Source organism: Pungitius pungitius, chromosome 3 (genome assembly GCF_949316345.1).
Source record: "Pungitius pungitius chromosome 3, fPunPun2.1, whole genome shotgun sequence".
Lineage (NCBI taxonomy): Eukaryota > Metazoa > Chordata > Actinopteri > Perciformes > Gasterosteidae > Pungitius > Pungitius pungitius.
This window is the reverse complement of record NC_084902.1, coordinates 29,598,425-29,624,532: the sequence shown is the minus strand read 5'-3', so window position 1 is coordinate 29,624,532 and position 26,108 is coordinate 29,598,425. Positions and strand designations below refer to the sequence as shown.

At 53.2% G+C, this 26,108-nt stretch overlaps 2 protein-coding genes across 9 annotated transcripts; one reads left to right on the top strand and one right to left on the bottom strand.

The window, feature by feature from the left end:
- The first annotated feature begins 228 nt into the window (after nt 1-228).
- LOC119212570 (plakophilin-4-like) lies at nt 229-14,051 on the top strand. Of its 7 annotated transcripts, none has more exons than XM_062561507.1 (22): nt 229-651; nt 1,120-1,298; nt 4,142-4,266; nt 4,361-4,395; nt 4,807-4,893; nt 5,096-5,250; nt 5,517-5,970; nt 8,297-8,467; nt 8,907-9,108; nt 9,185-9,317; nt 9,771-9,984; nt 10,593-10,776; nt 11,079-11,196; nt 11,283-11,477; nt 11,574-11,747; nt 11,858-12,008; nt 12,083-12,275; nt 12,356-12,440; nt 12,515-12,632; nt 12,709-12,840; nt 12,922-12,995; nt 13,094-14,051. In XM_062561507.1, the coding sequence occupies exons 2-22, from the start codon at nt 1,176-1,178 to the stop codon at nt 13,361-13,363; spliced, it is 3,393 nt and encodes a 1,130-aa protein (XP_062417491.1). In that variant the 5' UTR covers nt 229-651; nt 1,120-1,175; the 3' UTR covers nt 13,364-14,051. The 7 variants fall into 7 exon arrangements, with proteins under 7 accessions (XP_062417491.1, XP_062417493.1, XP_062417490.1 ...); XM_062561509.1 differs by having other exon boundaries at nt 1,109-1,298; XM_062561506.1 differs by having other exon boundaries at nt 229-692.
- A 40-nt stretch (nt 14,052-14,091) lies between these two features.
- On the bottom strand, nt 14,092-25,664 carry LOC119212592 (kinesin heavy chain-like). 2 transcript variants are annotated; one of them, XM_037463181.2, is made up of 26 exons: nt 25,180-25,664; nt 24,242-24,329; nt 24,046-24,119; nt 23,619-23,723; nt 23,376-23,424; nt 23,232-23,287; nt 23,051-23,138; nt 22,844-22,968; nt 22,649-22,753; nt 22,418-22,566; nt 22,005-22,153; nt 21,394-21,575; nt 21,088-21,156; nt 20,782-20,988; nt 20,507-20,659; nt 20,233-20,430; nt 20,007-20,124; nt 19,848-19,924; nt 19,649-19,758; nt 19,471-19,572; nt 19,340-19,400; nt 16,477-16,548; nt 16,285-16,389; nt 15,901-16,117; nt 15,702-15,803; nt 14,092-15,533 (listed from the first exon to the last, which is right to left on the bottom strand). In XM_037463181.2, the coding sequence occupies exons 1-25, from the start codon at nt 25,303-25,305 to the stop codon at nt 15,718-15,720; spliced, it is 2,871 nt and encodes a 956-aa protein (XP_037319078.2). In that variant the 5' UTR covers nt 25,306-25,664; the 3' UTR covers nt 14,092-15,533; nt 15,702-15,717. The 2 variants fall into 2 exon arrangements, with proteins under 2 accessions (XP_037319078.2, XP_037319068.2); XM_037463171.2 differs by having other exon boundaries at nt 14,092-15,497.
- Nucleotides 25,665-26,108: the final 444 nt, after the last annotated feature.

Here is a 26,108-nt window from a genome sequence, read left to right as displayed (position 1 = left end):
GCGTTTCAAACCAAACATTGAATCATGTTTATTTATGTACACTTCATACAGTTATTAATCAATAAATATCCCCTCTGGGCTCCATAACGACCAGTCGGGCCTGAACCAATCGGGTAGAAAGGGGGGGGGGGGACACGCGCGCACACGCACAGTGGCCGTTGCAGGCGCGCGTCCTTTCCTCCCCTGCAGCGCAGTTTGCACAAAGCTGCAGCGCCGCCTCTCTCTCCCCCCCCCCCCCCCTCTCTCTCTCTCTCTCTCTGCAGCCGCACATGCATCGGCACCGGGATCGATTCCCCCCCCGTATCGGAAACCGATCCGTAGCCGCATGGTGACGTCACGCCGCCGATCGGTAATAGTTGCTGGGCGGGTTTGTGGGCGGGGGGCTGTCAGCGAGGCAGACGGGAGCATCGGAACCTCCACGCCGGATTAAAGAAGCGAAGAAAAACACCAAATACTCGCTCTTGCACGAGCAGCGTGCGTGGACGCGCACGGGATTGTTTGCTGTTTTGATTTTTGTTGTTGTTTATTCTGTCGTGGCGGACGCGCGGGAAATGTAGTGGCTCCGTCACGGCCGCCTGCGGGAGGAGGATGGACGCGTGACGGGACGCACTGAGCCAGCTGTGGCCTGCGCCTGACGGCAACATCTGGCCGGTGAGTCGCGCCGGGAACCGGGAACCGGGAACCAGGCTCCGGTGAGTCGGCGTGACCTCGTCCTTGGCCCGCCGGGGGGTGGTTGGGTGGCCGGCGTGCACGTGCCGACAGAGAGGTTGCGTGTGATTAACGAGGGTCGCTCGAGCTCATACGTGCAGGAGGAAAAAAAAAAGAAGAAAATAATAATAATAATCTTGCGCTTGACACGCTGTCAAACGCCTTCTGTGCAGCGTGCATGCTCACCTGCACGCGCAGGTACAACCAATCAGCTGCTAGTGAGGGAGAATAGAATAAATAACTTAGCTTCTTATTGTTTACACCACTGGGTCACCATGGACACAGCCTGTCCCTGCAGGTTGGGTAAAGCAGGTGATCCCCGTGTACCTGCACGCTGACCCGCTCCGCCGCGACCGTGACTTCCTGTTCGCCGTGTCCGCCTTCCTTAACCGGCTTGTAGTCCTTCTGCAGGGTCAGCGAGGCCGCCTCAGCAGCCAGCCGGGCGCTGCACTACGGAGGAGGAGGAGATGGAGGAGGGGGGCGGAGAGGGGGGAGGGCCCCTGGCGGTCAGAGAGGGGCCGAGCGGTCACAGCCTTCAGCCCAACGCCACCACCACCACCACCACCCTCCTGGCCTCCGTCAAAGAGCAGGTAGGAGGCGGAGATGCTGCGTGGCTGGTGGCCCTCCTGTCTGTAGCCTGCATGCACGGAGACAACGGGCCCCTGAATGTGGACATGTGAAGGAAGGACCACCGTGTTCTGACCCTAGTAGGACATTTACTGGAGGATTATCTCCCGATGAGACTCCATGCCACGCTGAGCCTCACAAACGTGCCCCCCCCCCCCCAAATTCTATTAAAACGATAATAACTTCTCAGGAGGCAACGGGCCAGTTCCACCAGTTTGTTTAGATCATGTAAAATGCAAATAGCTCTTTTCCTGCCGTTGACATTTTGACGCCCTTTCATAGAAACCTGCGTTACATGCAGAGACACTTCAGAACGTCTGTCTCGGTCTCTCCGTGTCTCTCGGTCTGTCTCCTTCCCCGGCTGTTATTCCTATGCTGCAACATGGGAGCCTGTCTGTCACTGGACAGTGGCCATGTTCTCCACTCTGTGTGTGTGTGTGTGTGTGTGTGTGTGCACGGCTGCTTAAATGCTTTAAAAGGTCCATGAAGAGGTTCTGCTCTCCCTCTTCATCACAGTCTCTCTGGAGCCACGAGGGAGCGCTCATCTGATGTGGAGTTAAGGCACTTCCACCGTGTAGCTTTGCTCCTTGTTGGCCGCTCCTTGATCAGACGTAATGCCTCAGAAGCTCTGCCTGGAGCCCGTTTCCCATGGCTGCAGCTGCTGCAGGTTCTGTACCCGCACGTCGCGAGAGAGGAACCGTTTTCTGTGTCGGCCTGCAAGCTGCGAAGGGAGAAAGTAATTAGCTTCACCTTTCTCTTCCCCGCGCTGAAATGCGAGCTTCAAATCTGCCTCCTGCAGCTTTGCCACAGAAATGTCAAATTATACTTGCTAAATGGAGCAGATCACTTATGGCCCTCCATTGTGCTCGGGCCCTGACGCGCTGCCACTTTGCTCTCACTGAGCCCGTTAAAGCTTTGCAAATAACAGAGGCGGAACGTCTGCAGCCCTCTGTGTTCAGACAGCAGCTTGCTGCAAAGATGTCGGCAAGACGGCGCTTTCGACGCGCCGATCACTGGCTCCGACTTCAGACATCACACCGCAAGATAATCCCAAGGATGTGGACCCTGTTCCGATAGCATCCAAGGACCAGTCCGTCTCCCGCGGCGACGGGACCCGCTGTCAGCTGCAGGGTGGAGGAGCAACGGTCCTGTGCACGCGGCGCACGGCGGAAAAGGAACGTGCATGCTCTGCAAAACCCTCCCCAGGGTAGGGAGCGGGGGGGCACACTTGGGACTGAGTTCAGCCACCAGGGCCAGAAGACACCTGGTTGGCGATGGAGATGATTGGTGGAGCTCGCCCTGTCAGAGGTTCGTCTCTGCGGGGTCACCATCTGAATCGTGGGGGTTAAACCCAATCCGTCAATCCCGTTATGTCACCGCCCCCCCCCCCGGTGACATCCGACGGCGGCTCCACATCACGATGCGTGCTCGCTGTCATGTTCTGGGGGGGAACGAGCGAGAGCAGGGAGCGCCGTCAGGTTGCATTATGGGAGCTTTTTGCTTCTTAGGTGCCTCCCCCTGCCTCATCTGCTTAGTGACGTCCAGCAGCTCCCACGGTGCCCCAGAAGAAGGGGGCCGACCCGTGGCTTCTGTGGGCGAAGTACTGCACCGGTTCTAAACTCTGCAGAAAAAAATGAACCTTTTTTTAAAAAAACATTGAGCCGCCTATCGGACAACAAAAGTGTGAAGACGCCTTCGGGCTCGTACAAGATGGCGATCTAAGGGGCGGCGACGTGTCGCAGCAGTAGAACCGGGCCCCACATTTCACCGACGCGGCGGGAAGAAGGCAGACGGTTGGTGTCCCTCGATGCGGGAGGGAGAAGCAGTTGGTGAGCCGTGGCAACCCCCCCCTCCTCACCCCCGCCCCAGCTGGTACCAAACAGCGCTCTGCAATCAAGCCGGTTTCCAGACCATCACGAGGGGGTGACGGGCGCGGGGGACGCGGCTCCGCTCGTCCCCTGGAGGCCCCCCGCAGTGAAAACAAGGGGAGGACTGTGTGTCTCTCCCCCCCCCCGTCCTGTCCCCGAGCTGCTCTGAGGAGAAGGCACTGTGACGGTGTGCTGGACGTGTCCCATCCTGAGGTGACGTCCTCCCGGCTCCAATCACCTTTCGTGCATCGCATCGTTGACCCAGATGCAGAAGAGCTTTTATCGAGAGGCCTAAACAGCCCTTTGTGCTTTTTAAAGGATTAGCAGGCGGACGGCTTTAAACAAAGAGGGGCGCATTTGGACGTTTGCACGTTTGCATGCACTCAGAGATCTCTGGCGTCCTGGTTTTTTTTTGTTGGAGACAGCTAATTCCCTGTTGGACTCTGACGACACCAGCTGTGGTTCCTGGAGGATTTATGAAGCAGCTGGAAAGCTGCGTGTTACTTAACTGAATAAAAATGAGCCACGGCCAAAACCGCAGGTCTGCAAACATCTGCTCTTCTTTCATTCGCCCTTGAGCAAGGCATTGATCCCGCCGAGTACGGCACGTCCTGGTGTCCAAATGGCCCTAATGGACAAATGTCCTGCATGTTTAGAGATACAGTTCCCATTCCTTTGAATCACAAAGCACTGAATCGGGAAGCATCTGAAGTGCTAAAATCCAATTATCTTCACCCGAGGCCTTGAAGGTTTTGAGTATGTTAAGTTCTAAATTCCCTGTAATCATGGAGGACGAGCGGAGAACTTTAAGCTTGACCTGTAAAAAATGGGCAAAATGAAGAAAATAATATAGTCATTTATATATAGTTATGTTTAAATCTGCCGTTGAGCCCAAACACAGAAATTCTGACTGCAGTGGAGTTGCAGTAAAAAAAAAGGCCTCCCTGCAGGAGCTGCAGTTCGAGCGGCTGACTCGGGAGCTGGAGGAGGAGCGGCAGATCGTGGCCAGCCAGCTGGAGAGGTGCATGCTGGGAGCCGAGTCACCGGCGGGCGACAGCAGCAGGTGAGCATGGGGTTTGCATGAATCTTATTCTCCTTCATTTAAATCCGATATCAGACTGAAATCCTCCTACTTTGTCTCTTCTCTTCCCCTGAAGCTCGTCTGAGAAGTCGTTTGCATGGAGGTCTGCAGGTACACATTTCTCACGTTTTAACCTTTAAATGTTTCATCTTAGGAAGCTACTTTGAAGAGAAGGTGTAACTATCTTCTTCTGCGAACAAAATGTCCCTGAAACCTGAAATCGGATCAAATCTGATCATTTAGGCTCCAAAGAAAGCAGTTTTTCCCGCTGTGGAAAGACGGTTCCGCCTCCAAAGGGATGGAAATTCCAGTGAAGCAAAACTAAACAATGTTTCCGGCTTTGAAATGGATCCATTTAATATTCTGTCTCAGATCCCTCGACTCGGCTTCACGGCTCATTCTTCACTGCCGGCTTTCCAATAAAACAAAAGTGCCGATGTGAAGTCCTGTGTGTGTGTGTGTGTGTGTGTGTGTTTGGGCCAAACAGTCAATTTCGTAACATGATGGTCGATGCCCCGACAGGTGGAGAGTCGAGGGGCGGAGCCCTGGCGGCGGAGGAGGGGCTCTTCATGCCCGAACCGGACCGCGCCTCCCTGCATGACAGTGAGGGTCTGTTACATGTACAAAAGTCGCCGACATCGACGCACTTTGTCGCTTTAAATGAGGCAAAGACGGAGAAATCTGCAGCAAATCCCACAGACGCCGTTTGTCATCATGTTCCATGTTCTTCACGCCTCTGAACAAGGGCTGGGTTTGATCACAAGAAGCACCTCACCTTCTCGTCCCCCCCCCCCCCCCCCCCCCCTCGCAGGCTCAGGAGGCCACTCGGCCCACGTGACCTCGTACTCGGACAGCGGCTACCAGGACAGCGGCGTCAGCTACTACAGCAACCAGAACGTGGTGCGTTCGGAGCCCCGAGCCTCCGTGTCCAGGAGCCCGAGGGCCGAGGGCCAGGCCTCCGGACAGGTGGGGCCCCACTTAGAGTCACATGGTGCTCCCGTGGCGGCAGGAAGCAGCAATGGCCGAGTGCCAGTGGTTCTTTTCTGCCCATTCATTCCCAACCTATGTTCCTATGTATCCTATGTTTTTATTTTTATTCAGGTATAAAGTCTTTTTTATTCACCATTTTCTTCTTTTTTTTCTAAATGATGACATGTTCTGTATTAAAGTAAACCTCATTACTCACATTTCTCATGCATCGTTATAGAGCGGTATGAATTGTTCCCTCCCAGGTGTCGGGCCGGGTGCTGCGGCGGATGGCCTCCCTCCCGTCCCAGAGCCAGTCCCCCGGCTGCGGCGCCGTCTCGCCCTCCCGCGTCTCCCTGCGGACGTCCCAGGGCAGCACCTACGATTCGCCCGTCCTCTCGGAGCCCAAGCCCCTCGCCGCCGTGTTCCCCGGCGCCTCCCTGTTCCCCGGCGCCTCCCTGCCGCCCTCCCCGGCCGACGGCTCGCGGGGCGGCGGCGGCCCGGCCCTCGGGGGAGCCGGCGCCGGCGGGCGCCTGGGCTCCACCCTGTCGCTGGTGGAGGGACGGGGCCTGACGGGGGCGCCGCTGCGTCCCGGGATGACGGCGGTGCCGCAGCACTACGGCTCCACGCTGCCCCGGCAGAGCCAGCCGCTGGCCTACGGGGCCGACCCGTACGGGCTGTACCAGGGGGGGGCGCTGCCCCGACCCGACAGCCTCATAGGTCAGAGCTCTCTCTCTTTCACACCGATGCGTGCTGACTGCTGATATTCTTTAAATAGAGTTTCGTTTTGACCAATCAGGAAAAGGCTGAACGCATGAGGCCTGTTGTGCTTCTTTCTGGTTATTGCTCTTTGCAGGAAGTCAATGCGTTGCATCAAAGGTAGAGGATGCAGGTGCATCAACATCGAGGTCCTCGTGCATTCTGGGATGCATGGTCTCACTCGCGGCCATAGAGGGCCAGTGAATGCACATCTGGAGATCCGGTTGGCCTCTATTCAGTCGGGACAGTGAGCCTCAGCACCGGCTCGCCCTGCTCGCTCCTCATTGGTCGAGCAGCTCTGACTCATCATTGAGCAGGTTCCTGTGTCTCTGCCGCCACAATCATGAAACAAAGATGCCGCGGCCCGGGCTCGGCCTCGCTATCTGACCAGCGGGGGGGTCGGGAACGTTTCATGCCGCTATGAAACGTGGGCAGCCTAATCTTTGAGGGGGGGGGGGGGACTCCTTCCTCAAGCGCCGCTGAGCTGCTGAAGTCTGTGGGAACAAACCGCGTTAGTATCTATTGGTCTTCCTACGGTCGATGAGGAGGCAGCCTGGGGGGGGGTTTCCTCTAGAATCATAACCCATATTACTTGATCAAATTAGCATCAGCTCAATTAAATCAATGTTACCTTCTATAATACCTTATAGTTACAAGAGTTGATAACTACAATAAGAGTCCTTGTTATTATAAGATATACCTCATACCCCTATAATTACATTTCAACTGTAATTATGAGGTAAGAACATTATGTTGATGTATATATACAAATAAAGGAAATATCTCCATTTCACTCCACCCATCCTGAACTTGCTTCTACAGCCCGGTGATGATGATGATGATGGTGATGATGCCTGAGAGGCGTGAGGAGGGATTATTTCACCTTTCTTCTGCTAAACGAGTCGAGGAACATTTAAAAACTCCCCTCCTCCCTGACCGGCCCTTTGACAACTTTCTCCGCACACGCAGGATTTACTGAGTTGGACGCGATGATGCCGCAGCAGCTACACAGATTTACCCCCCCCCCCCCCCCCCCCACTAAGCCGCTCCCCCTGACCCACATAGGGCCGCTTCTATCGCAGAGCATCAGCCCGTGATTATCAGCTGACGGCCCCGGAAGGCTTTGCTCGGCCGCCATCACTTTCCAGCGATGCTCGTCCACGTGTGTGTGTGTGTGTGTGTGTGTGCGTGTGTGTGTGTGTGTGTGTGTGTGTGTGTGTGTCGGTGCTGTTGTGTTTGTGCATGCGTTGGAAGGGTTGCTTGTATATAAAATGCCTCTCATTCTCCGGCTGCATGCTTTTAATCCTGCAGTGCGGCTAAGTGGCCCAATACGTCGCCTGAGTCCTTATTCTCAGTTATTCCTGCACATGCAACATAATCCCAGATTACACCAGCCAGATAAGCAATAGATCAAAACACGAGATTAGGCTATTACTGACCGGTAGCTGAGGCGCTGAAGCGCGGCACAGTAGGAAAGATGAAATGTGTTAGTACGTAATAGTCATGTGATAAAAAACAACTCGCCACTGCAGATATTTCCACTGAATAACATCCGCTTTAAAAGAGCTGTAGTCGGAAGGCGAGCGAGCGGTTGGTGGCTCGAGCATCCTCCGACCTGGAGGTCGCGACCTTTGCGGGAAGAAGGCCGAGCCGCGTGGACGTTCCCCCCCGGAGGAACGTCTTATGTAAAGGGCGCCGCACGAGCTCCTTCATCACCAGCTTAAAGTGCAAATTGTGTGCTTTCTTCCTGTTGGACTGAGCCAGCGAGACCCGCCCCCCTCTCTCCCCCCGGTGCCCTGCAGCCTGGTTATAATTGGAGCACGCTTTGAAGTGATCTGCGCTCAGATCGGAGGAGGAACCCTCTGCTCCGCTTGCTTGACTCGCTGAAGTCGACGCCTGCAGCGCATCGATGACCCGAGTCTCTTTCCGACGTGGTTCTGAGGGGTCGCGATGAGTCGGCATCACGAAATGCACCGTTTTGACGTCATTTGGACTCGCACGGCCTCACCTGCAGCAGGACTGGTGTGAGGAACACGATTCATGTACGAGCTTCCTTCGGCTCCTTCAGATGTCACGCAGCTTCAGTCTGGTTTTGCACACAGCGATTCTGCAGAATATTATTGTGCACTTTGGACTCAAATCATCTGGTGCACGGAATTAACTCTTATATTCTGTGATGTTATGATAGATTTGCTCAGCAAAACATTCAGTGTTATTCTACATTTATATAATTCAACCAAAGAATTGGTTTTACTGGACCTTTAAATAAAGTAAATTGCGCCTGCAGGGCTCCACAGCTCGTACGCCGACACCTCGGGGCAGATGGATCCGGAGATGAGGGCGGCGCTGTCTCCCGACTGCCACATGACGCCCGTCTTCGATGAGCGCTCCTTCCACAGCCCCCTGTTCCACAGCCCCACCCACGACCCCCAGGGCTCCCTCTACAGGACCAATGCAGGTACTGCAGCGCCCCGACGCCAGACCCTCACACAAAAGCAAAAAAGAACCTCCTAAACATTGCAAATAATTCTGATTAAATGACTCTTTAGCGTCCTGCGTGTCTTTCTCTGTTGGGGGGGGGGGGGGGGGAGTCAGGGTTTACAGGCACAGGAAGTGTTGTTATCGTTGCTCCCCGAGGTCCGAACTTAATGAGGCTGAAGCCTTTCATGTACTCTCCGGCTCCCTAATTGAAGCCCCGGCTGAGAGCTCTGCAGGGTTTGATCACGCAGCATCTGAGGAGCCCCCGTTAGTTCTGTTTAGAACAAGTTTATGGCCTGTGAGACCCCCCCCCCCTCGCCCCCCCGCTTTAAATGCTTGTGTGATGCGTCAATGAAGCCGCATGGTATTTCCTCTTCCCTCTGACCTCGCTGCTGCCCCCCCCCCCCCCCCTCCTTTAGGGATGGGGACGCTGCCCCGGGCCTCCAGCCGCTGCGACACGCTGCCGTACCAGAGGAGCAGCTACGGGCTGAGCACCGCCGCCCTGTACGCCGACTCCTACCGGCTCTCCGGGGAGCCCGTCTTCTCCCGCCGCCACTCCGGGCTGCTGGACCGAGAGGTCACGCGCACGCCGTCCGTCGAGAGCATCCACAAGGACCCCAGGTGCGGACGGGCGTGAGAATGAAAGCGCGCCGATGGCGGTCGGCCCTGAATGAATGTTTGTTTCCCCCCCCCTCAGGGAGTTTGCCTGGCGCGACCCCGAGCTGCAGGAGGTCATCCACATGCTGCAGCACCACTTCCCCTCCGTGCAGGCCAACGCCGCCGCGTACCTGCAGCACCTGTGCTACGGAGACAACGGGGTGAAGGTGGAGGTGAGGACGCCGCGCCTCCGTCTCCGAGGGTTTATTCTCAGCTCGCGGGGGGGGGGGTGGGGGGTGTGTGAAGTTGGACTTTTCTTGCTGCCAAAGCGCCATCTGCTCCTGTGAAACGTCGTCGGTGCCAAACGTGCAGCCTCCCGGCTCAATAAATAGCTCCTCGGCGGTTTTTAATCAGCCTTTGAAAGAGCGGCGGCTCGTTTCTGCCACAAACAAGCGTTTCCTGTGACGGTTTGAGCGCAGACGGCGAGAAGCGGCGAGCGTCTGCTGCTCTCCAGAGACGTCTTTATGTAGAGACGACACGGGAAAAGTTTTAAACCTTCGAAATGTTTTTGGCATTGAATGAATTCTCAGTGTTTCTTTAAATTGTCAATCTGCTTCAGAAGAGAGAATTGGACCGATTTGAGTGTTTGCAAAACACTAATCCCTGGTCTCTGATTGGTCCTGCAGGTGTGTCACCTGGGAGGGATCCAGCACCTGGTGGACCTGCTGGACCACAAGCTGACGGAGGTCCAGAAGAGCGCCTGCGGGGCCCTGAGGAACCTGGTCTACGGCAAGGCCACCGACAACAACAAGGTGGCGCTGAGGAACTGCGGCGGCGTGCCGGCTCTGCTGCGCCTCCTCAGGAAGACCACCGACAACGACGTGCGGGAGCTGGTCACCGGTACGACTCTCCGGGTTCATTGGGACCTGAAAACCAAAACCCGATTCATTCCAAAGCTGCACAACTAAAGAGGGCCGACTTTAAGGGAAGGCAGCTTCCAGATGGACCCCCCAACCCCCCCACCCTCCGTGGGCGTCCCGCCGCGCTGACCACCTGGCGGCGTGCTGCGCGTGGACGACGGAGTGGCGGCTGTGCGGTGGGAGGCGGGAGCGCGGCGTTGACGGAGCAGATCTGGGGACAGATGCTGGAGCCGGCGAGAGGAGAGAAGCTGCGAGACGCCTCAGGAAGACGTTGCAGGAATAATTTACATTCAGTATTTTCATTCTTGCTTACAAACGTGATGAGGGATTGCCGCTCAGGAATTTGTGTTTAGTGGTCATAACTTCACCTTCATACTTGCAGGGGAGAGAGCGAGGCTTTTAATGGTGTTTGATTTGCCACCAAAACATCGAGCCCAAGAACATAGATAGGTCTTTAAATCCTGCAGAAGGTCCTCGTCCCCAAAAGCACGGTTACTTTTCTGTGTGATTCACGGGGTCAGAAGGTCACTGCTCCGATGTAACAGGGATGGCATAAAAAAAAATGACGTGAGCCTTTGCGGCCCACAGGCGTCCTGTGGAACCTCTCGTCATGTGACGCGGTGAAGATGACCATCATCCGCGACGCCCTCTCCACGCTCACCAACACGGTGGTCATCCCCCACTCGGGCTGGAGCAGCCTGTCGCACCGCGACGAGCACAAGGTCAAGTTCCAGTCCTCCATGTTGCTGCGTAACACCACCGGCTGCCTGAGGTGAGGAGCCAATCAAGCCCCCCCCCCCATCTGCAGAAGGTGTTGTAGTAGATTTAGTGTTGACCTGATGCCGTTCATGCAGCGTGTTTTACATTTACACAAACTCACTGTGTCCATAAGAAGCCTCCAGCGGTAGATTGATGGTATAGAAATGCAGCGAAGGATCCTATTGGAGGATCAGCTCCCCCCCCCTCCCCCCCTTCCCCTCTAAGTGTATCCAGGCAGGTTTTGAGCCACCTTCTGGGAGAATCCACACACTGCTTCTCAGTCTGAGTTAACGTGTGTGTGTGTGTGTGTGTGAGGAACCTGAGCTCAGCAGGGGAGGAGGCGAGGAGTCAGCTGCGCTGCTGTGAAGGTCTGGTGGACTCGCTGCTCCACATCCTCAAAGCCTGCGTCAACACCTCCGACTACGACAGCAAGGTGCTAAAAAGACAACGTGCATTTACATCTAGTCCCGTGCGACTCGTCCCTTCGCGTCTCTTACATGTCCACGTCTACCCTCTCAGATCGTGGAGAACAGCGTCTGCACCCTGAGGAACCTCTCGTACCGGCTGGAGGTGGAGATGCCCTCCTCCCGTCTCCTAGGCAACCAGGAGCTGGACACCCTGCTGGGCTTCTCCTCCCCGGCCAAGGAGCTGGACTACCTCTGCTGGGGCAAGAGGAGGCGCGGCAGGAAGCGGGGCGGCTGGCCCGACGACAAGGTGCGGACACAGCGGGGGGGGGGGGTCTCTGGCTTAAATGTTTTCTTTTACAGTCGCAATGACAGAATAGCGTTTCAAACCATGCGTTCGCCGCAGTGGGACGGCGTGGGGCCGACGCCGGGCTCCTCCCAGTCTCTGAGGGGGGCGGAGCTCCTGTGGCACCCCGTGGTGGTGAAGCCGTACCTCAACCTGCTGGCCGAGAGCTCCAACCCCTCCACGCTGGAAGGCGCCGCCGGGTCGCTGCAGAACCTCTCCGCCGGGAACTGGAAGGTAAGAACTCGCCGCTCCGATCGCGGTGCAACGCCGCAGCATGACCTCAATGAAACGGGCGTGTGCGTGTGTGTGTGTGTGTGTGTGTGTGTGGGGGGGGGGGGGAGCAGTTCTCAGCCTACATCCGAGCGGCGGTGCGCAAAGAGAAAGGTCTGCCCATCCTGGTGGAGCTGCTGAGGATGGACAACGACCGGGTCGTCTGCTCCGTGGCCACCGCCCTGCGGAACATGGCGCTGGACAGCCGCAACAAGGAGCTGATAGGTGAGGTAACTAGAACCCCGAATCCGTGAGCGCAAACCAACACTAACCCCCCCCCCCCCAACACCACCTCTCAGGAAAGTACGCCATGCGGGACCTGGTGAACCGGCTGCCCGGCGGCGCCCCTCCCGTCCTGTCGGACGAGACGGTGGCGTCGGTCTGCTGCACGCTTCACGAGGTCGCCAGCCGCAACGTGGAGAACGCCAAGGCTCTGGCCGACAGCGGGGGCATCGAGAAGCTGGTGGACATCAGCAAAGGGCGAGGAAAAGGGTACGCAAAACGCCGCCCGAAGCGCGTGTGTGACGTGGGGGGGGGGGGCGAACAAATGAAAAATGACCTTGATGCCGCAGGTACTCGACGAAGGTGGTGAAGGCGGCGGCGCAGGTGTTGAACACGCTGTGGCAGTACAGAGAGCTGAGGAACCTCTACAAACAGGTGGGGGCTCCATCTCTGATGCGTCAGTGGGACGAATGTGGATGATTCACTGAAACCCGGCTTTGTGTGAGCAGGACGGCTGGAACTACACCCACTTCGTGACCCCCGTCTCCACCCTGGACCGAGACCGCTACCTCTCCCAGCCGACGCTGCCCACCAGCCCGCTGCAGATGTCCCCCGTCGTCCAATCGGGTGCGAGAGCCCCCCCCCGACACAGGTTTCGGTGGACGGGCTGAAGATAAGTTTGTCTTCTTCTCCTCTTCCCCAGGCGGCAGTGCGACGTCCTCGCCGGCGATGCTCGGCATCAGGAGACACAGCTCCAACTATCAGAGGGCGCGGTCGTCTATGCAACTCGACACGTATTACGGAGACAACAGTTTACACGAGCGCCGCTACCCAGGTGGGCGCCGCTCTCGCCAAGCCGCCGCCGTAGGCGCCGAGTTCCGCCCGTGTTCAGGCTTTGCATTCCTCCTCTCCACAGAGTCCGAGGCGAAGACTCCGTACTTCATCGGGACGTACTCCTCCCAGTCGGGGGAGGACTTGAGGAGGTCTCAGGTAAAAAAAAAAAAAACACGTTTGTGAAACCCCGCCCCCTGACGCGCTGGAACGCTGTGATTCTGACGGCGAAAAATGTCCGCTTCCCCTCCCCTCAGCACGCGGAGCCCTTCTACGACGAGCCCGACGGGAAGAACTACAACGGCTACAGAATGTACCTGTCGTCCCCGCAGGGCTACGGGGGGGGGGAGGAGCAGCAGGGCTACGAGGACGAGCCGGCCCACTTCGCCCCCGCCTCCCCCGACAGGTACGCCGGCCACTCGCTGCCCTTCAAAGCCAACACCAACTACGTGGACTTCTACTCCACCACGCGGAGGCCTTCCAGCAGGGCCAACAAGTTCACCGGCTCCCCCGACTCCTGGGTGTAGAACGGGGGTGTGTGTGTGTGTGTGTGTGTTCTCTCGTTGATGTGTGTACCGAAGGACCCCGGCTCAGTTTGACCACGATAATGCAGATAAATCTCTGCTAATGAATATAAAATAAAAGTTGAATGCATTAGCTTACGGATCAAAGTGAAATTATGGCCACAGACCCTTTTGCTTCGAGCAAGTTTCTATGAAGGTTTTTCCCGTATTCGAAGGTAAGAAAACATTTGGACTTGATCTGCATTACTGTGGATTTGTTTTGTCTAAAGGTGCTGGTTTGAGTGTTTGTGATGGTCTTTTCATTTTACATTAGCCAGCAACATCCTGAGGGATCCCGTAAAAAGACCAAATACCATTAATAAGGGTAAACCCTAGTGGGACTGATTGAGTAAAGAAAACTCGGTGTGTTGTGTGTCGGCCAAAAGGTGCAGAAATATCATAAAGTATGTGAACTATGTGGGGAAAAAACGTGAAAATCTATTTGTACAGGTTCAACAGCGTCCTGTTACACTGTCGTATTCAATATGTGGAACTTTATGTGATTGTGTGGAGAAGATTTTTCTATTATTTATTATTTATTTACCTGTGACCTGACCAAAATCTGTCTGTTCTGTCCAAACTAAGGATAACGTGCAATGTTACAGAAGGGTAATATATGTATAGGGATTAAAGACTATATCATGACAACATATCTGAAATCTTGTTTTTTGGAGAAAAAAAAAAAGACGAAATCAATTTTAGATTAATATTCATTTTAATTGTATCAGATGACGTTATATTCAGAGACACGATGCCAAAACGAACAACCGAAAAAGCCTTTTACCAACAAAATGTACAGCGTTATGAGGTAAATGAGGCCAGCGTGTCCTCCCTGAGCATGCCTTTAACATGCAGGTACATTCATTAAATCATCATGTACAAACTATCACACGTGACACAAAGATGCTGATGATCTGCAGAGTGCTGCCACCTTGAACGTTTCCCCTTTGGTCGCTTCAGAAGATCCAGAAACGCCAGATGTGTCTCTGATCGTCTCAGCGATCACAATCTTTTAGCTTTAAATTTAGGAAGTGGGAGTTAACCTGTTGTTAAGGTGTTTTTACCCGTGGAAATAATACACGTATACGTTCAGGTGTTTCTAAAGGCACAAGGTGTGGCAGAGGGAAAAGCCGACTTTTTCCATGGTTGATGAATTTTGGGAAGTACATTGATGTGTCATCGCCCCGTTTTTGAAGGTCTCTGATTGGCTGATCAGGAGCTCTACAGGGTTTAGTGGGACTGGAGGCGTCATTCAACCATACGGAGCCGGGAGCGTCTGATTGGCTGGTCAGTGTCCCTGCGGCTCTTACAGACACACTCCATCACTAACGAGAAGCAACGCTCTGTCACGGAGGCCCACGGTCATTAAACGCATCTCGGCGGGGGGGGGGGGGCTCTCTTTTTTTTTGATGATTGTCACCTATTGGGGGACGAAAGAAGTAACTGGGAAAATGTCCAACAAATGGCTAACACTCCGGCACATTCGCATCGATACCAGGCATCAGCGAGGGTGTGTGTGTGTGTGTGTGTGTGTGTGTGTGTGTGTGCACAATGTGCACTGATTATAACCAGCTGTGACCTTCAACTTCGTCAAGGTGAGAAAACTCAAAGACACGTCCTTCTTAAAGGAGTGCTTTTTGGGACACGTTTGCTTTTTCTTATGATTGATACCATTCTGCTCGTTGATATTGGTGTGAATCTAAAAGAAAAATATGAAATGTTTCTTTTAAATGAGGAATTAATAACCCTTAACATTCCGCCCGTCCATCTTTGGAAAGTCACAATCACAACCAGTCAGCTGATTCTCAATCAGGGCCTCATTTACAGATTACTTGTAATTATGCAACATGAATATAAATACAAATGTAATCAGGAGAATCACAACGCTCAAAGCTTTTTTCTTCTTCCTGAAGGCATAATACGGGACATTTTCTAAATGAGGCCTCTGATGTCAAATGAAACGTGTTCACACCTCACGAGTAAATACACCGTGGCTCTTTCCTCTCGGGCCGGTGACGGTCTGTGGTGATGGCCTCCCATTGGTGCTCCAGCAGGAGGGGGCGGGGCTTGTGGTTCCAGCATGCTTCAGTTGTTCAGTCTGCAGGAAGATTGTGCAACATTTGATGTCATGTTTCTGTGTTTAAATAAAAAAGACTGTACTTTATGTTCATATAAGCAAAGTGAAATAAAACAATTAACTCAACGCGTCACATTTTAATGCATTCAGGAGCTATGAGAGAACACTCAACACTTACAAATACTTCCACAAGAACGAGGAATGTACTGAGAACGCGCTACTCACGGGGTGAATGGCGGCTTTATTTGTGGGCGTAGACGGCGCTGGTTCTGATGGAGCTGCAGATGGGGGATGACGGCGGGTGGTGGCCGGGTCGGATGGGCTTTGCTGAGGCACAAACAAAAGAAAGTGACCGTTCAATAACGTAATTAATCCCCCCCCCCCCCCACCAAATCCACGTCTGCAATGTTGACCGCCGGCTCACCGATCTGCGCAGAGAACCCCCTCCTGGCCATGTTCTTGGCCCGGACGGCCTCTTTGATGCGGTCCACTTCCTGCTGGTAGCGCTTGCGGTCCCTCATGGCGCTCTCCTTGGCCTCCTTCAGGGCGTTCTCCAGGGCCTTGACCCGCTCGGCCGTGGCCCTCAGTCGCTTCTCCAGCTTGGGCAGCTCGCAGCGAAGGTCCGCGTTGTCCCGAACCAGCTGGGGGGACATTTGACTTTAGTGTGTCTGCTGAGATGCTCTATGCATCAAAAGGTCCGATTTCATCCACACTGCCAGTGTGTTTACTTCTTATTCTTTTTGTACAAATGTGTGATATGGTGAACTTGGGCTTATATCTTCTATCGTGTTCACTTGGAGGTTCCTACCTGCTTGTGGACCTTGGTGAGCTGTTCCAAGTTGTTCTCCAGGAAGGAGATCTTCTGTTTCTGGGCCATGTTTCCTATTCCCTCCTCACAGTCCAGCTCTGCACTCTAGGAAAGAAGAAAAAAACACCAGAGCTTCAAGTTAAACTGGCAGATCCATGACACTGACCGACCAGGGGAACGTAGGTGAGGTACCTTCTTGACCCGCGCCGTGAGATCCAGAACAAAGAGTTTGCGCAGGTTGTGCAGCGTCTGCAGCTCTTTGGCCTGAGGGAACAAAAGGGAAACACATCTGCAGGTCAGTGTCGGACTCACTGAAGGATGAGTGTGTGAGAGAAGCTCAGTGAGTCACGTGACCAGGCGTATGCGTGAGTCCAAGAAGCCAAACTATAAATAGATTGTGCAACTGGTCGCAAACTGAGAAGTTTCATCGTTTGGCATTTTAGAGCCTGTAACAAAACATATGAAATAGCTCAGTGAGATGGCGCTCTGGTTGGGAGTGATGAGGTTGTGGGTTCAACTCCAGGCGAAGTCAGTAGAGCCTCTCATATACTGACAGCACCAAAGGGTCTGTTTACAGGTGGGATCCTTATTTATTAAAAACATCTTAGAACCAACACCCCCCAGTGATGAGGTCAATAGATGTGCTAACATCAGCCAGCATGTGGAAATAGCTCAGTGTGCTGGCGCGCTAATCATGGTGCCGTGAGGTTACCGGTTCAAATCCCAGAGGTGAAATAAAAACCTTAAGCTGTCGTCATGTAAGAGTTTTGTTTGTACATTTAAAAAGATGTTTGGATGTTCTCTCTCAGGTGTGATGGAGGACTGCTTTGTATCTGAGAGCTGGTTGGTTTGATCCTTATTGACTTGAATATTTTAGAACCAACTTCTCAAACGATGAAGACAAGGCCCGTGCCCATCAGAAGTGAAGATAGCTAAGAGTGACGGAGGACACGTTTGTCACTGAGAGTTTGTTCATTTGATCCTTATTTAAACATATTTGAAGTGATGAAGTCAAATGGTTTGCCATCCTGCGCCTGGTTAGAAATCTTGAGGTTGTGAGTTCATTCTTTTATATTTTCACATATCATACTATTCGTTTTCATGGCTTATTGTGTTACTACTTTCTAAAACTTTTCTCCAGGGTATTTTATGCTACAATGTTTTATGGGTCAAAGTCAATTTTGAAGGCCAACACTTAACAACCACACAGTCAAGTACTTGATTAAAAAAAGTAAAAGGAGACAAGCTGAAATAGCTCAGTGGAGTTGTGATGGGTATCAAGTGCAAGAGGTTGTGGGTTCAAGTCTAGTGAAAGACATCTATTTTAGAAGAATTTCTTCCCACATCGTAAATAAATACAAGAAGAGATCAATGCTGTTTGTTGAGGAAGAATAGCTCAGAGGAATAACACATGAGCTAGAAACCTAAAGGTTATGGGTTCAAGACCGGTCTGTGTTGCTTTTATAGAGGTCCAAGCAGCACAATGCAGAGTTGAAGAGTGCAAAAAGAAGGAGTGAGAGTGTGCTTGCGTTGGTGGCGCAGCGGGTTTGTCCTCGACACGAAAGGCGCCAGTGTCGAGTTCAAGACCCGCTCGGTACCAGCGTGTGTACACATCTCAAAAATGCGTTAAACAACGAAAAGTCCTAAAATATATACAAATTAGAGTAGAGAGTTGCGTAAAACAGAAATACAATGACCCTCAAAATACTAACGAATGATATCTGTCAATAAATAACACGGTGTATCAGGCTAAAACGCGTAAGAATACATTCCACCAATAGTAGATGTAACAAAGTACTCCACTAACAGTGTGTGCAATAAGGACTTCCACCAATAGTCCTCATCTGCAACCAGACCTCACACAGCCACCAAGTACCTCAGACACAACACAGTGCTGGAAGGGAAGTACAAATGCTCAGAGAAAAGGAATCATGAACGAGGAAAACTTTTTCTAAAAAAAAAGAAAACCACAAATGAGGATTTTTTTTTTTAAACCCCAAAATAAAATGCTGGAAAACCCTAAATGAAAGCTTTCTAGCATTTTAAAAGGCATTCCGTACCTCTACTGTACATTTTTAGCATTTTAAAAGGCATTTTGTGCATCTACTGTACATTTTTAGCATTTTAAAAGGCATTCCGTACCTCTACTGTACATTTTTAGCATTTTAAAAGGCATTTTGTGCATCTACTGTACATTTTTAGCATTTTAAAAGGCATTCCGTACCTCTACTGTACATTTTTAGCATTTTAAAAGGCATTCCGTACCTCTACTGTACATTTATAGCATTTTAAAAGGCATTTTGTGCATCTACTGTACATTTATAGCATTTTAAAAGGCATTTTGTGCATCTACTGTACATTTTTAGCATTTTAAAAGGCATTCCGTACCTCTACTGTACATTTTTAGCATTTTAAAAGGCATTTTGTGCATCTACTGTACATTTTTAGCATTTTAAAAGGCATTCCGTACCTCTACTGTACATTTTTAGCATTTTAAAAGGCATTTTGTGCATCTACTGTACATTTTTAGCATTTTAAAAGGCATTTTGTGCATCTACTGTACATTTATAGCATTTTAAAAGGCATTTTGTGCATCTACTGTACATTTATAGCATTTTTAAGTTTTATGCATTCTATACATTTTGGGGGATTTTTAATAAATTCAGAAATTTGTCTTTAAGGGCATACCATTCCTCTCATTTAAAATACAAACCGTACATTTCTACGGTTTACAACGGCATACAATATTTATTTAAAAGGCATTTCATACATTTATTTTGAAATGTCTTCTAAAGATGTCTGGGATATTTTATGGTATAGAAGACTTTTCTGAAACTTTTGAAGGCATGAATTAATTTGAAATTTGTGAAGCGTGCTTGGTACGTCTTTTCTACACCACATACTGTTTCTTATTTGCCTTTTTCCAAACAACTTATTTAAAACGTTTTAAATAATGTCATGGGAGGGTTCTTGTCAAGGCGCGCTATTCATCCATTCTATGATCTCAGAGCGTTGACTTGCGTGTTAGAAGGTCTGAGATGTTTAACACACTCACCACAGTCTCCTCCAAGCCCTTCAGGTCCTCCCTGGCCTGCTCGCTCTCCTCCTGCAGCAGTCTGGACACATTCAGACGTTAGCATTTACAAATCAACGCGGACCACATTCGATCGCTAAGGAGGCGCCTACATGAGCTTCTGGAGCTTTGCATCCTTCTCCTGCTCCTCGGCCTTCAGTTTGTCGTAGTCCGACGCGAGTCTCTCCTGCTCCAACAGCAGGCGCTGGTTCAGGCTGTGAGGCAAAGGGACGAGGAACAGCGATTACATTTCACTACGTCGCCAGCGACCATTGCTGAGGCGTCCCTTACTCTGTGAGCTCGTCCTGCACCCGCTGCTTGTCTTCGAGCTCGTCTCGCAGGCGGCTCAGCTGCTTCTGGTGGGCCTCCCGGTGGTTCTCCAGCTGCTCCTCCAGCGTTTTCTGGACGACGGGCGGAGGAACGTTAGAGATTCACCATCCTACTGTGAGAAAAGTGCCGTTTTAACTTTCCAGCTGTGGTTTCAGGGTACCTTGATGTCGTCGTCTCCACCCGGTCTACCGATGTCCTCCTTCTCCTTCTCCTTCCCCAACGCCTCGTGTCTTTTCTCTGAGAGAAAACAAAGGAGAGGGTTTGTCTTGAGCTAGCGGTTGAAGCCGGAGGTGGAGGCTGGGTGGTTTCCTGCGCTGACCCTGAGCCTGCAGGATGGTGAGCTCCTCGGTCAGAGCGTCCTGACTCTCCTCCAGCTGCCTCTTCTTCTGCTCCATGTTCTGCATGTAGTCGGTCAGGGACTTGATCTTGGCCTGGTGCTGCGCACGGAGAGGACAGCAAGCAGCAGGACATGTCATTTCGTGGTCTGCATGTGCGGAAACACGCATGCAAATCGGGCGCCCGTAGCTTCCAAGGCGACGGGTTACCTGGGAGATGAGCAGCTGACAGGACGCCAGCTCCTTCTCATTGGCCTGGATCTTGCGGTGGGCGTCGGCCTGAGCGCTCTCCAGCTGCTTGCCGCGGTTCACCAGCGACTTGACCTCGGACTTCATCTTGCTGATGTAGAGGCGAGCGATGGTGAACTCCTCCTCCACCGCCGAGCCGTTGCCCTTCGTCTCTGAGGACTGAGCGAGGGGGGGGGGGAGGTCAGGACGGGAGCGGGGACGGGAGCGGGGACGCGTGCGCGAGGCGTGCTCTCACCGCGCTGATCTTCACGTCGCTCGTGCCGACGATGGCGCCGATCTCGCTGAGGTCGCGCAGCAGCAGGTTGAGGACCTCGGCGGCTCTCTTCCTCTGGAGGCCGTTCAGCTCCTGCAGCTGACTCAGCTCCCTCTGCACGGCCGCCAGCAGCGCCTGCAGACACGCATGGAAGCACGCATGGAAGCACGGCCGCACCTCGGTGGCTCCTCCACCTCAAAGTGATTGATTGGCCGACACCGATGAGAGGTCACAGTGAGGGGTCGAGGATCGCTCACCGTCTTTTGCTGCAGCTCCTCCATCAGCTGCAGGTTGCTCTGATCCCTCTCAGACACCTCCTGGCTCTTCTGGTCGTAGTTGACGGCCAGCTCCTCCAGGGCCTGCAGCACCTCCTTCACCTCCTCCTTGGCCATCTCGTTCTCCGCCTGCAGCCGACACAGCTCCTCCTGGATCTTCTCGTAGTCGCGCCTCGTCGACGCCAGCAGCTGGGAAAAGAAAGGTGTGTAAAAGCGTTTGTAGCAACTCACAAGCACCTCACGGTTCATGGAACGAGGGATGAGTGTTTCATGGTCCCCGAGACGAACCTCCTCCTGGTCCATCATCTGCTCCTTGAGTTTCTCCGCCAGCTGACTATGTTGGTTAATCTCATCATCCTGTAGAAATAGGAGGAAATTGAGTTAGCAATTAAAAAAACATATACTGCAAATATTTTTCCAGAAGTAAAAGATTAGAAGTTCAAGAAGCTCATAGTACACTATGACATCATTTTCTTTGCATGTCCAAAAACGAGAAAATACGTCATAAAAGTAAAGAAAGGGTCACAGCACGTTAAAAGGTGACACAAAGGAGACACGGTACAAAGAGGAACCCGTCCGAAGGGCCCGTGTCACCTTGTCATCCAGCTGCTTGTACAGGTTGCTGATGTCCTCCTCGTATTTGCCGCCCTCGTCCCCGAACGCGGAGACGCCTCCGTCCGGCGGCAGCAGGTTGTCGATCACGGGCGTGTTGTCGCACGGCTCGACGCTCTTCTGATCTTTGGGGCTCAGCTGCTCCTCCTCGGGGACGTCCTCCCCTGCAACGCCGGGGCGGCGCGTCACATGTTGTTGGTCGGCTAAATGACGCGTGGCGTAACGTGTGTGACGTCGGCACGTGAAGCTAAAGCTAAATATTCTTATTTCAGCATGAAGTGGGCCGATGGAGAGGAGCAGAGAGCTGAGTCATGTCAGAAACGCTACATCAGCATCACACGCGCGTGTGTGTGTTTGTGTGTGTGTGCGCGCTACATTTCTGCAAATGCGTCGCTACTGAAAGGGGAGGGGTGGGGGATCAGCGTGGGAGTTAAAACAATTTGAGAGAGAGAGAGGGGCGAGGGAGAGCGACAACACAGAGGAGCAGGGACAGCGGTTGCCTAGCAACGGAGCAAGGAGCGTTAAAGGTGTGAGAGGAGAGCAGCAGAGACCCAACGTGGTGCGTTTGTGGACCTGCTCTCTTTGTATCTCACCGTTCCTCCAGCGGTTCAGCTCCGCCTCCAACCTCTGGATGACGCCTTTCAGGCTCTTGTTCTTCTCCTTCTGCTTCTCGTATTTCTTCTTCCACTCCTCGGCCGTCAGCTCCAGGTTCACGGACACCGTGTTCTTGATGGTCTTGGCTCTGAAGCGACGTTCGCGTAAAAAGTCAATGTGGTGGATTTTTTAAATCTTTTCTAGACACACAACCTTAAAATCCAACAAATGTTACATCATCCTTGTCGTGTTACAGAAGTGTTAAAATGGGCCGAGCCGTCTGAGTAACCACCAGTAAGGTTCTTGTTTTTCCCAAAATAGGACCCAAAGCACAGCGGGACACTAAAAGCCATCTGGCTGCCTGGTTCCCCCCCCCGAGTCTGTTACCATGCCGACCGCGCCGCGGCCTCACCTCTGCCCGAACATGAGCGTGGACTTGGTCTCGGCCTCGTTGTAGACGGACGGCGAGCAGCAGATGATGATGGTGGTGCGACAGTTCCCCCCCAGCGAGTCCTGCAGGATGCGGGTCATCTTGCTGTCCCTGTACGGCACGTGGGACTTCTGGAAGGGGAAGCACATTCAACACGCGGCCTCTGGGGGGGGGGGGCGGGGGGGGGAGGAGCTACAGCTGCGAGTGACGCACCGTTCCCTCGGCCAGCGCCGAGATGACGTTCCCCAGCGCCGACAGGGACTTGTTGATGTTCTTGGCCTCGTCCAGCACGGCCCCCTCGGCCCCCGTCTTGCTGACCTGAGGGGGGAGAGGGGGGGGCGGACAACGCGGGTCAGACCCACCTCGGCCCCGGGCGCTCACCTTTTACCGCTCTCACCCGGGTTTTACCTTCTCGCTGCCCGCCAGGTCCACCAGGTAGAGCTTCCCCGACAGCTTCTTCTCCGTCTCCATGTTCTCCTGCTTGATGGTGATGAGGAAGATGCTGTGGCTGCGGGAGCTGTGCTCGTTCATGTCTAGGAGGAAGGAAAGCGGCTGCGGTCAGCACACGGACCTCCTTGCAGTGGATGGGAAAAGAATGATGCTGGAGACACGCACTAGTCACGGCCACGTGGCGGTTGTTTTTGCCCTCGTCGATGACGTCCATGACCTCCTCTGGACTGGACACGAACCGCTCGGTGCAACCCTGCCGGGGAGAGAGAGAGAGGAACACAGAGCACAGTTCACCTGTGATCCAGCGCCAGTGGAGGGGGGGTTCTGAATCCGGAGGTTAACAGACCTTCACGTAGGGAACTCTGTTTTTGTCTTCGTGCACAGCCAGGTTGGTCTTCGACACTTCAAACACAGCAGAAAATCCTCCCGGTCACACGTTGACTGGTAGAAATGCTGAAACGACGCGCTTCAGACAATGGGTTCTACTCACCATCCAGCAGGTCTCTGATCTTGTCCAAGTAGATCTCGAAATAGGAAACCTGCACCCAAAAGGTCCAAACTTTAAATGCCTTCCCATCACCTGTCTTAAAGGTTTCACTCGTGTCAGTGTATCTTCATCTAAGGGATTGAGATATTGGGTCTGAAGTCAAATAAAACCATCTTCCAAAGCCCAGAAGGCCCCAAGATGACTCATCATTGCAGATGCTGCAGCCGTGCACGTTTGTTTCTTCACCTTGATGTGGAACTCCAGGTTCTCGTCCATGGAGTAGATGTGGTCAAAGATGTCGTGGGCGATGCGAGGGATGATTCCCATCAGCTGGTGGTCGTGCAGTTTGCCCTGAACACACATCCACGTGATGTTTAAGATGGAACAAAAGCTTAATGCAGATCAGAGTACTACTGAGCGTTGGGGATTGGTCTACTTCTCTCGGGCTTTTGAGGGAACCTCCCATGAGATTTGGATTCAGTGTTTACACAAAGTCGGTTACACAATGCCTGCTGTGCGCTGATCCTCTGAGCGCAGATGAGGAGATGAGGGGCACCGCTGGGTGACCCTGGGATTCATCCCGCGGCTCCTCGACGTGGAGCACAGACCTCCGTCCACATTCTGACCAGGCTCCTCCAGGCTGAAGATGTGTGTGTGTGTGTGTGTGTCTCACCTCCATGGTGTGTGTCTTCCCGGAGGACGTCTGTCCGTAGGCGAAGATGGTCCCGTTGTAGCCGCCCAGCACATCTGGAGCAGCGGCAGAACACAGGCGTTAAAAAAAAAACACCAGACGGATGAAAGATGAGGATGATGATGATGAGGATGATGAGGATGAGGATGAGGATGATGAAAGAAGCGCGTCACGGTACCTTTGACGATCTGTTTGGCGCACTGGTCGTACACCTGCTCCTGGGACGTGTTGGGAGGCAGCACTCGGTCGAACACGTAGGGTTTACTCTGTTTGGGAGCAGCACAACGTCAGTGACACACGCACACACACACACACACACACACACACACACACACACACACACACTGCACTTAAGGCGAAGCATCTCATGAGAAGGAAACTCCTAAGCGCTTTCTGTGCTTTCAGTGCATCATCCCTCCTGAACTCCTGAACTCATCCAACCGAGGCCCAGGAAACACTGACAGCCACAGAATCGCACTGAAACGGGTTTTCGGCAGCTTGATTGACGGCTCAAGGATGACGCAACAGGGTGGGGGGATGCAGGGGGGGGGAAGGGACATTTTACAGAGCGGGTTAGCGGTTATGTGGTGGTGGTCAGGGTTAGACATGGTACGGCTGTCTGTGTTAGCTCCACCCACCTGGGCTACCAAGGAGTGGAAACCAAACAGACTTTAAAATCCCCCTCAGGCTCAACAGGGAGAGGAACAGGACCACAAACTTTAACCCCTGACCTCAAAATGATCACTTCTCATTTTTCAAATCAATATTCCCCTGCAGCAAATCTGTGCCGATCAATTTTAAAGGAAAAGGTTTCAACAGAAGACTTTAAAAACTTGCTTTTAAGTCCTCCGCTGGTATATTTGCCTCTAATAAGACAGTATCTTGTGGAATTGGACATTTACAACGTAGGCCCAATGAGATGGTTGTTTTTGCCCGATATGGCATCCATCCATGAACTGTTTCATGTAGTGGACCCCCCCCCCCGACACACTCCGTGGTGAATCACTGTCCCTCCGCTAGAACCTCTCCACACCAGGACCACGTCGGAGCTCCAGGGGGACGCGCACAGACAACACGACGACAACAACAACAACACAACAACACAGACACACTTGCCGTTATGACCACCGTGTCGTCGTCCTTGAATTTGGGGATGTACTTGTCCCCCCGGTTGATCTCGGACTCGTTCAGGGGCCTGAAGCGGCACATCACCCGCACCCCGCACTCCGCCGCATCCATCATGGCTGCTGCTGCTGGCCCTGTTTACGCCGCACCCACAGAGGGAGGTTCGGGGATCCCTCGCTGCGTCCCGCGGCCAAGAGAGACAGAGAGAATCACAGGGGGGGGGGGGGCGAAAACACCGTTTCCTCGCCGAGGTGTATTTGTCTCCCGGTTTATCCGGTGCGCACTACGCGTCCTTCATGCGGGCTGCGCCATGGCCGAACCGGATCGCGCGCACGGCGGCGTGCGGGGCCTACAAAAAATAAATAAAAATATAACCGCCCGGGCGTGCAGCGGACTGGCGAGCGTGTGCACGCGTGTCAGCGGCGGAGAGGAACTCCGGGGTCGCGGCCCGGTCTGCAGAAGGGGGGGAGAATCCGGGAGGGGGGGGGAGGATGCGCACAGACATCCGCAGAGTCCTGACGATCGAAGGGAGGCGCGCTCCGGACACGGAGCCGCGGCGCGCACACGTGCCCTGCATCAGCACCACCGGAACGGAGTTGATCGTGTGCACGCGCACGCTTGCAGGTTGCAGCCGGTGATCGAGTCATTGTTGGGTGAAGCTGCAGCTCCACTCTCATCGGGGATGGTGTTTTGGATCCAGATTGCACTGCTGTTCTTATTCATATGACACGTAGAAGTGTTTCTATTGACATGAAGGACCAGTTATGTTTAAAGATCCAGATGCTCAGTGTGAGTCTGCTTTTATTCAGTACTTTTACTCCCATTAGCTGGTTCCGGGTTCCTACCTGCACATCCTGAATGTCCCTCCGGGATCAACGGAGAGTACAAGCGTGCAGCTCGTGTATTATGAAATGATGCAA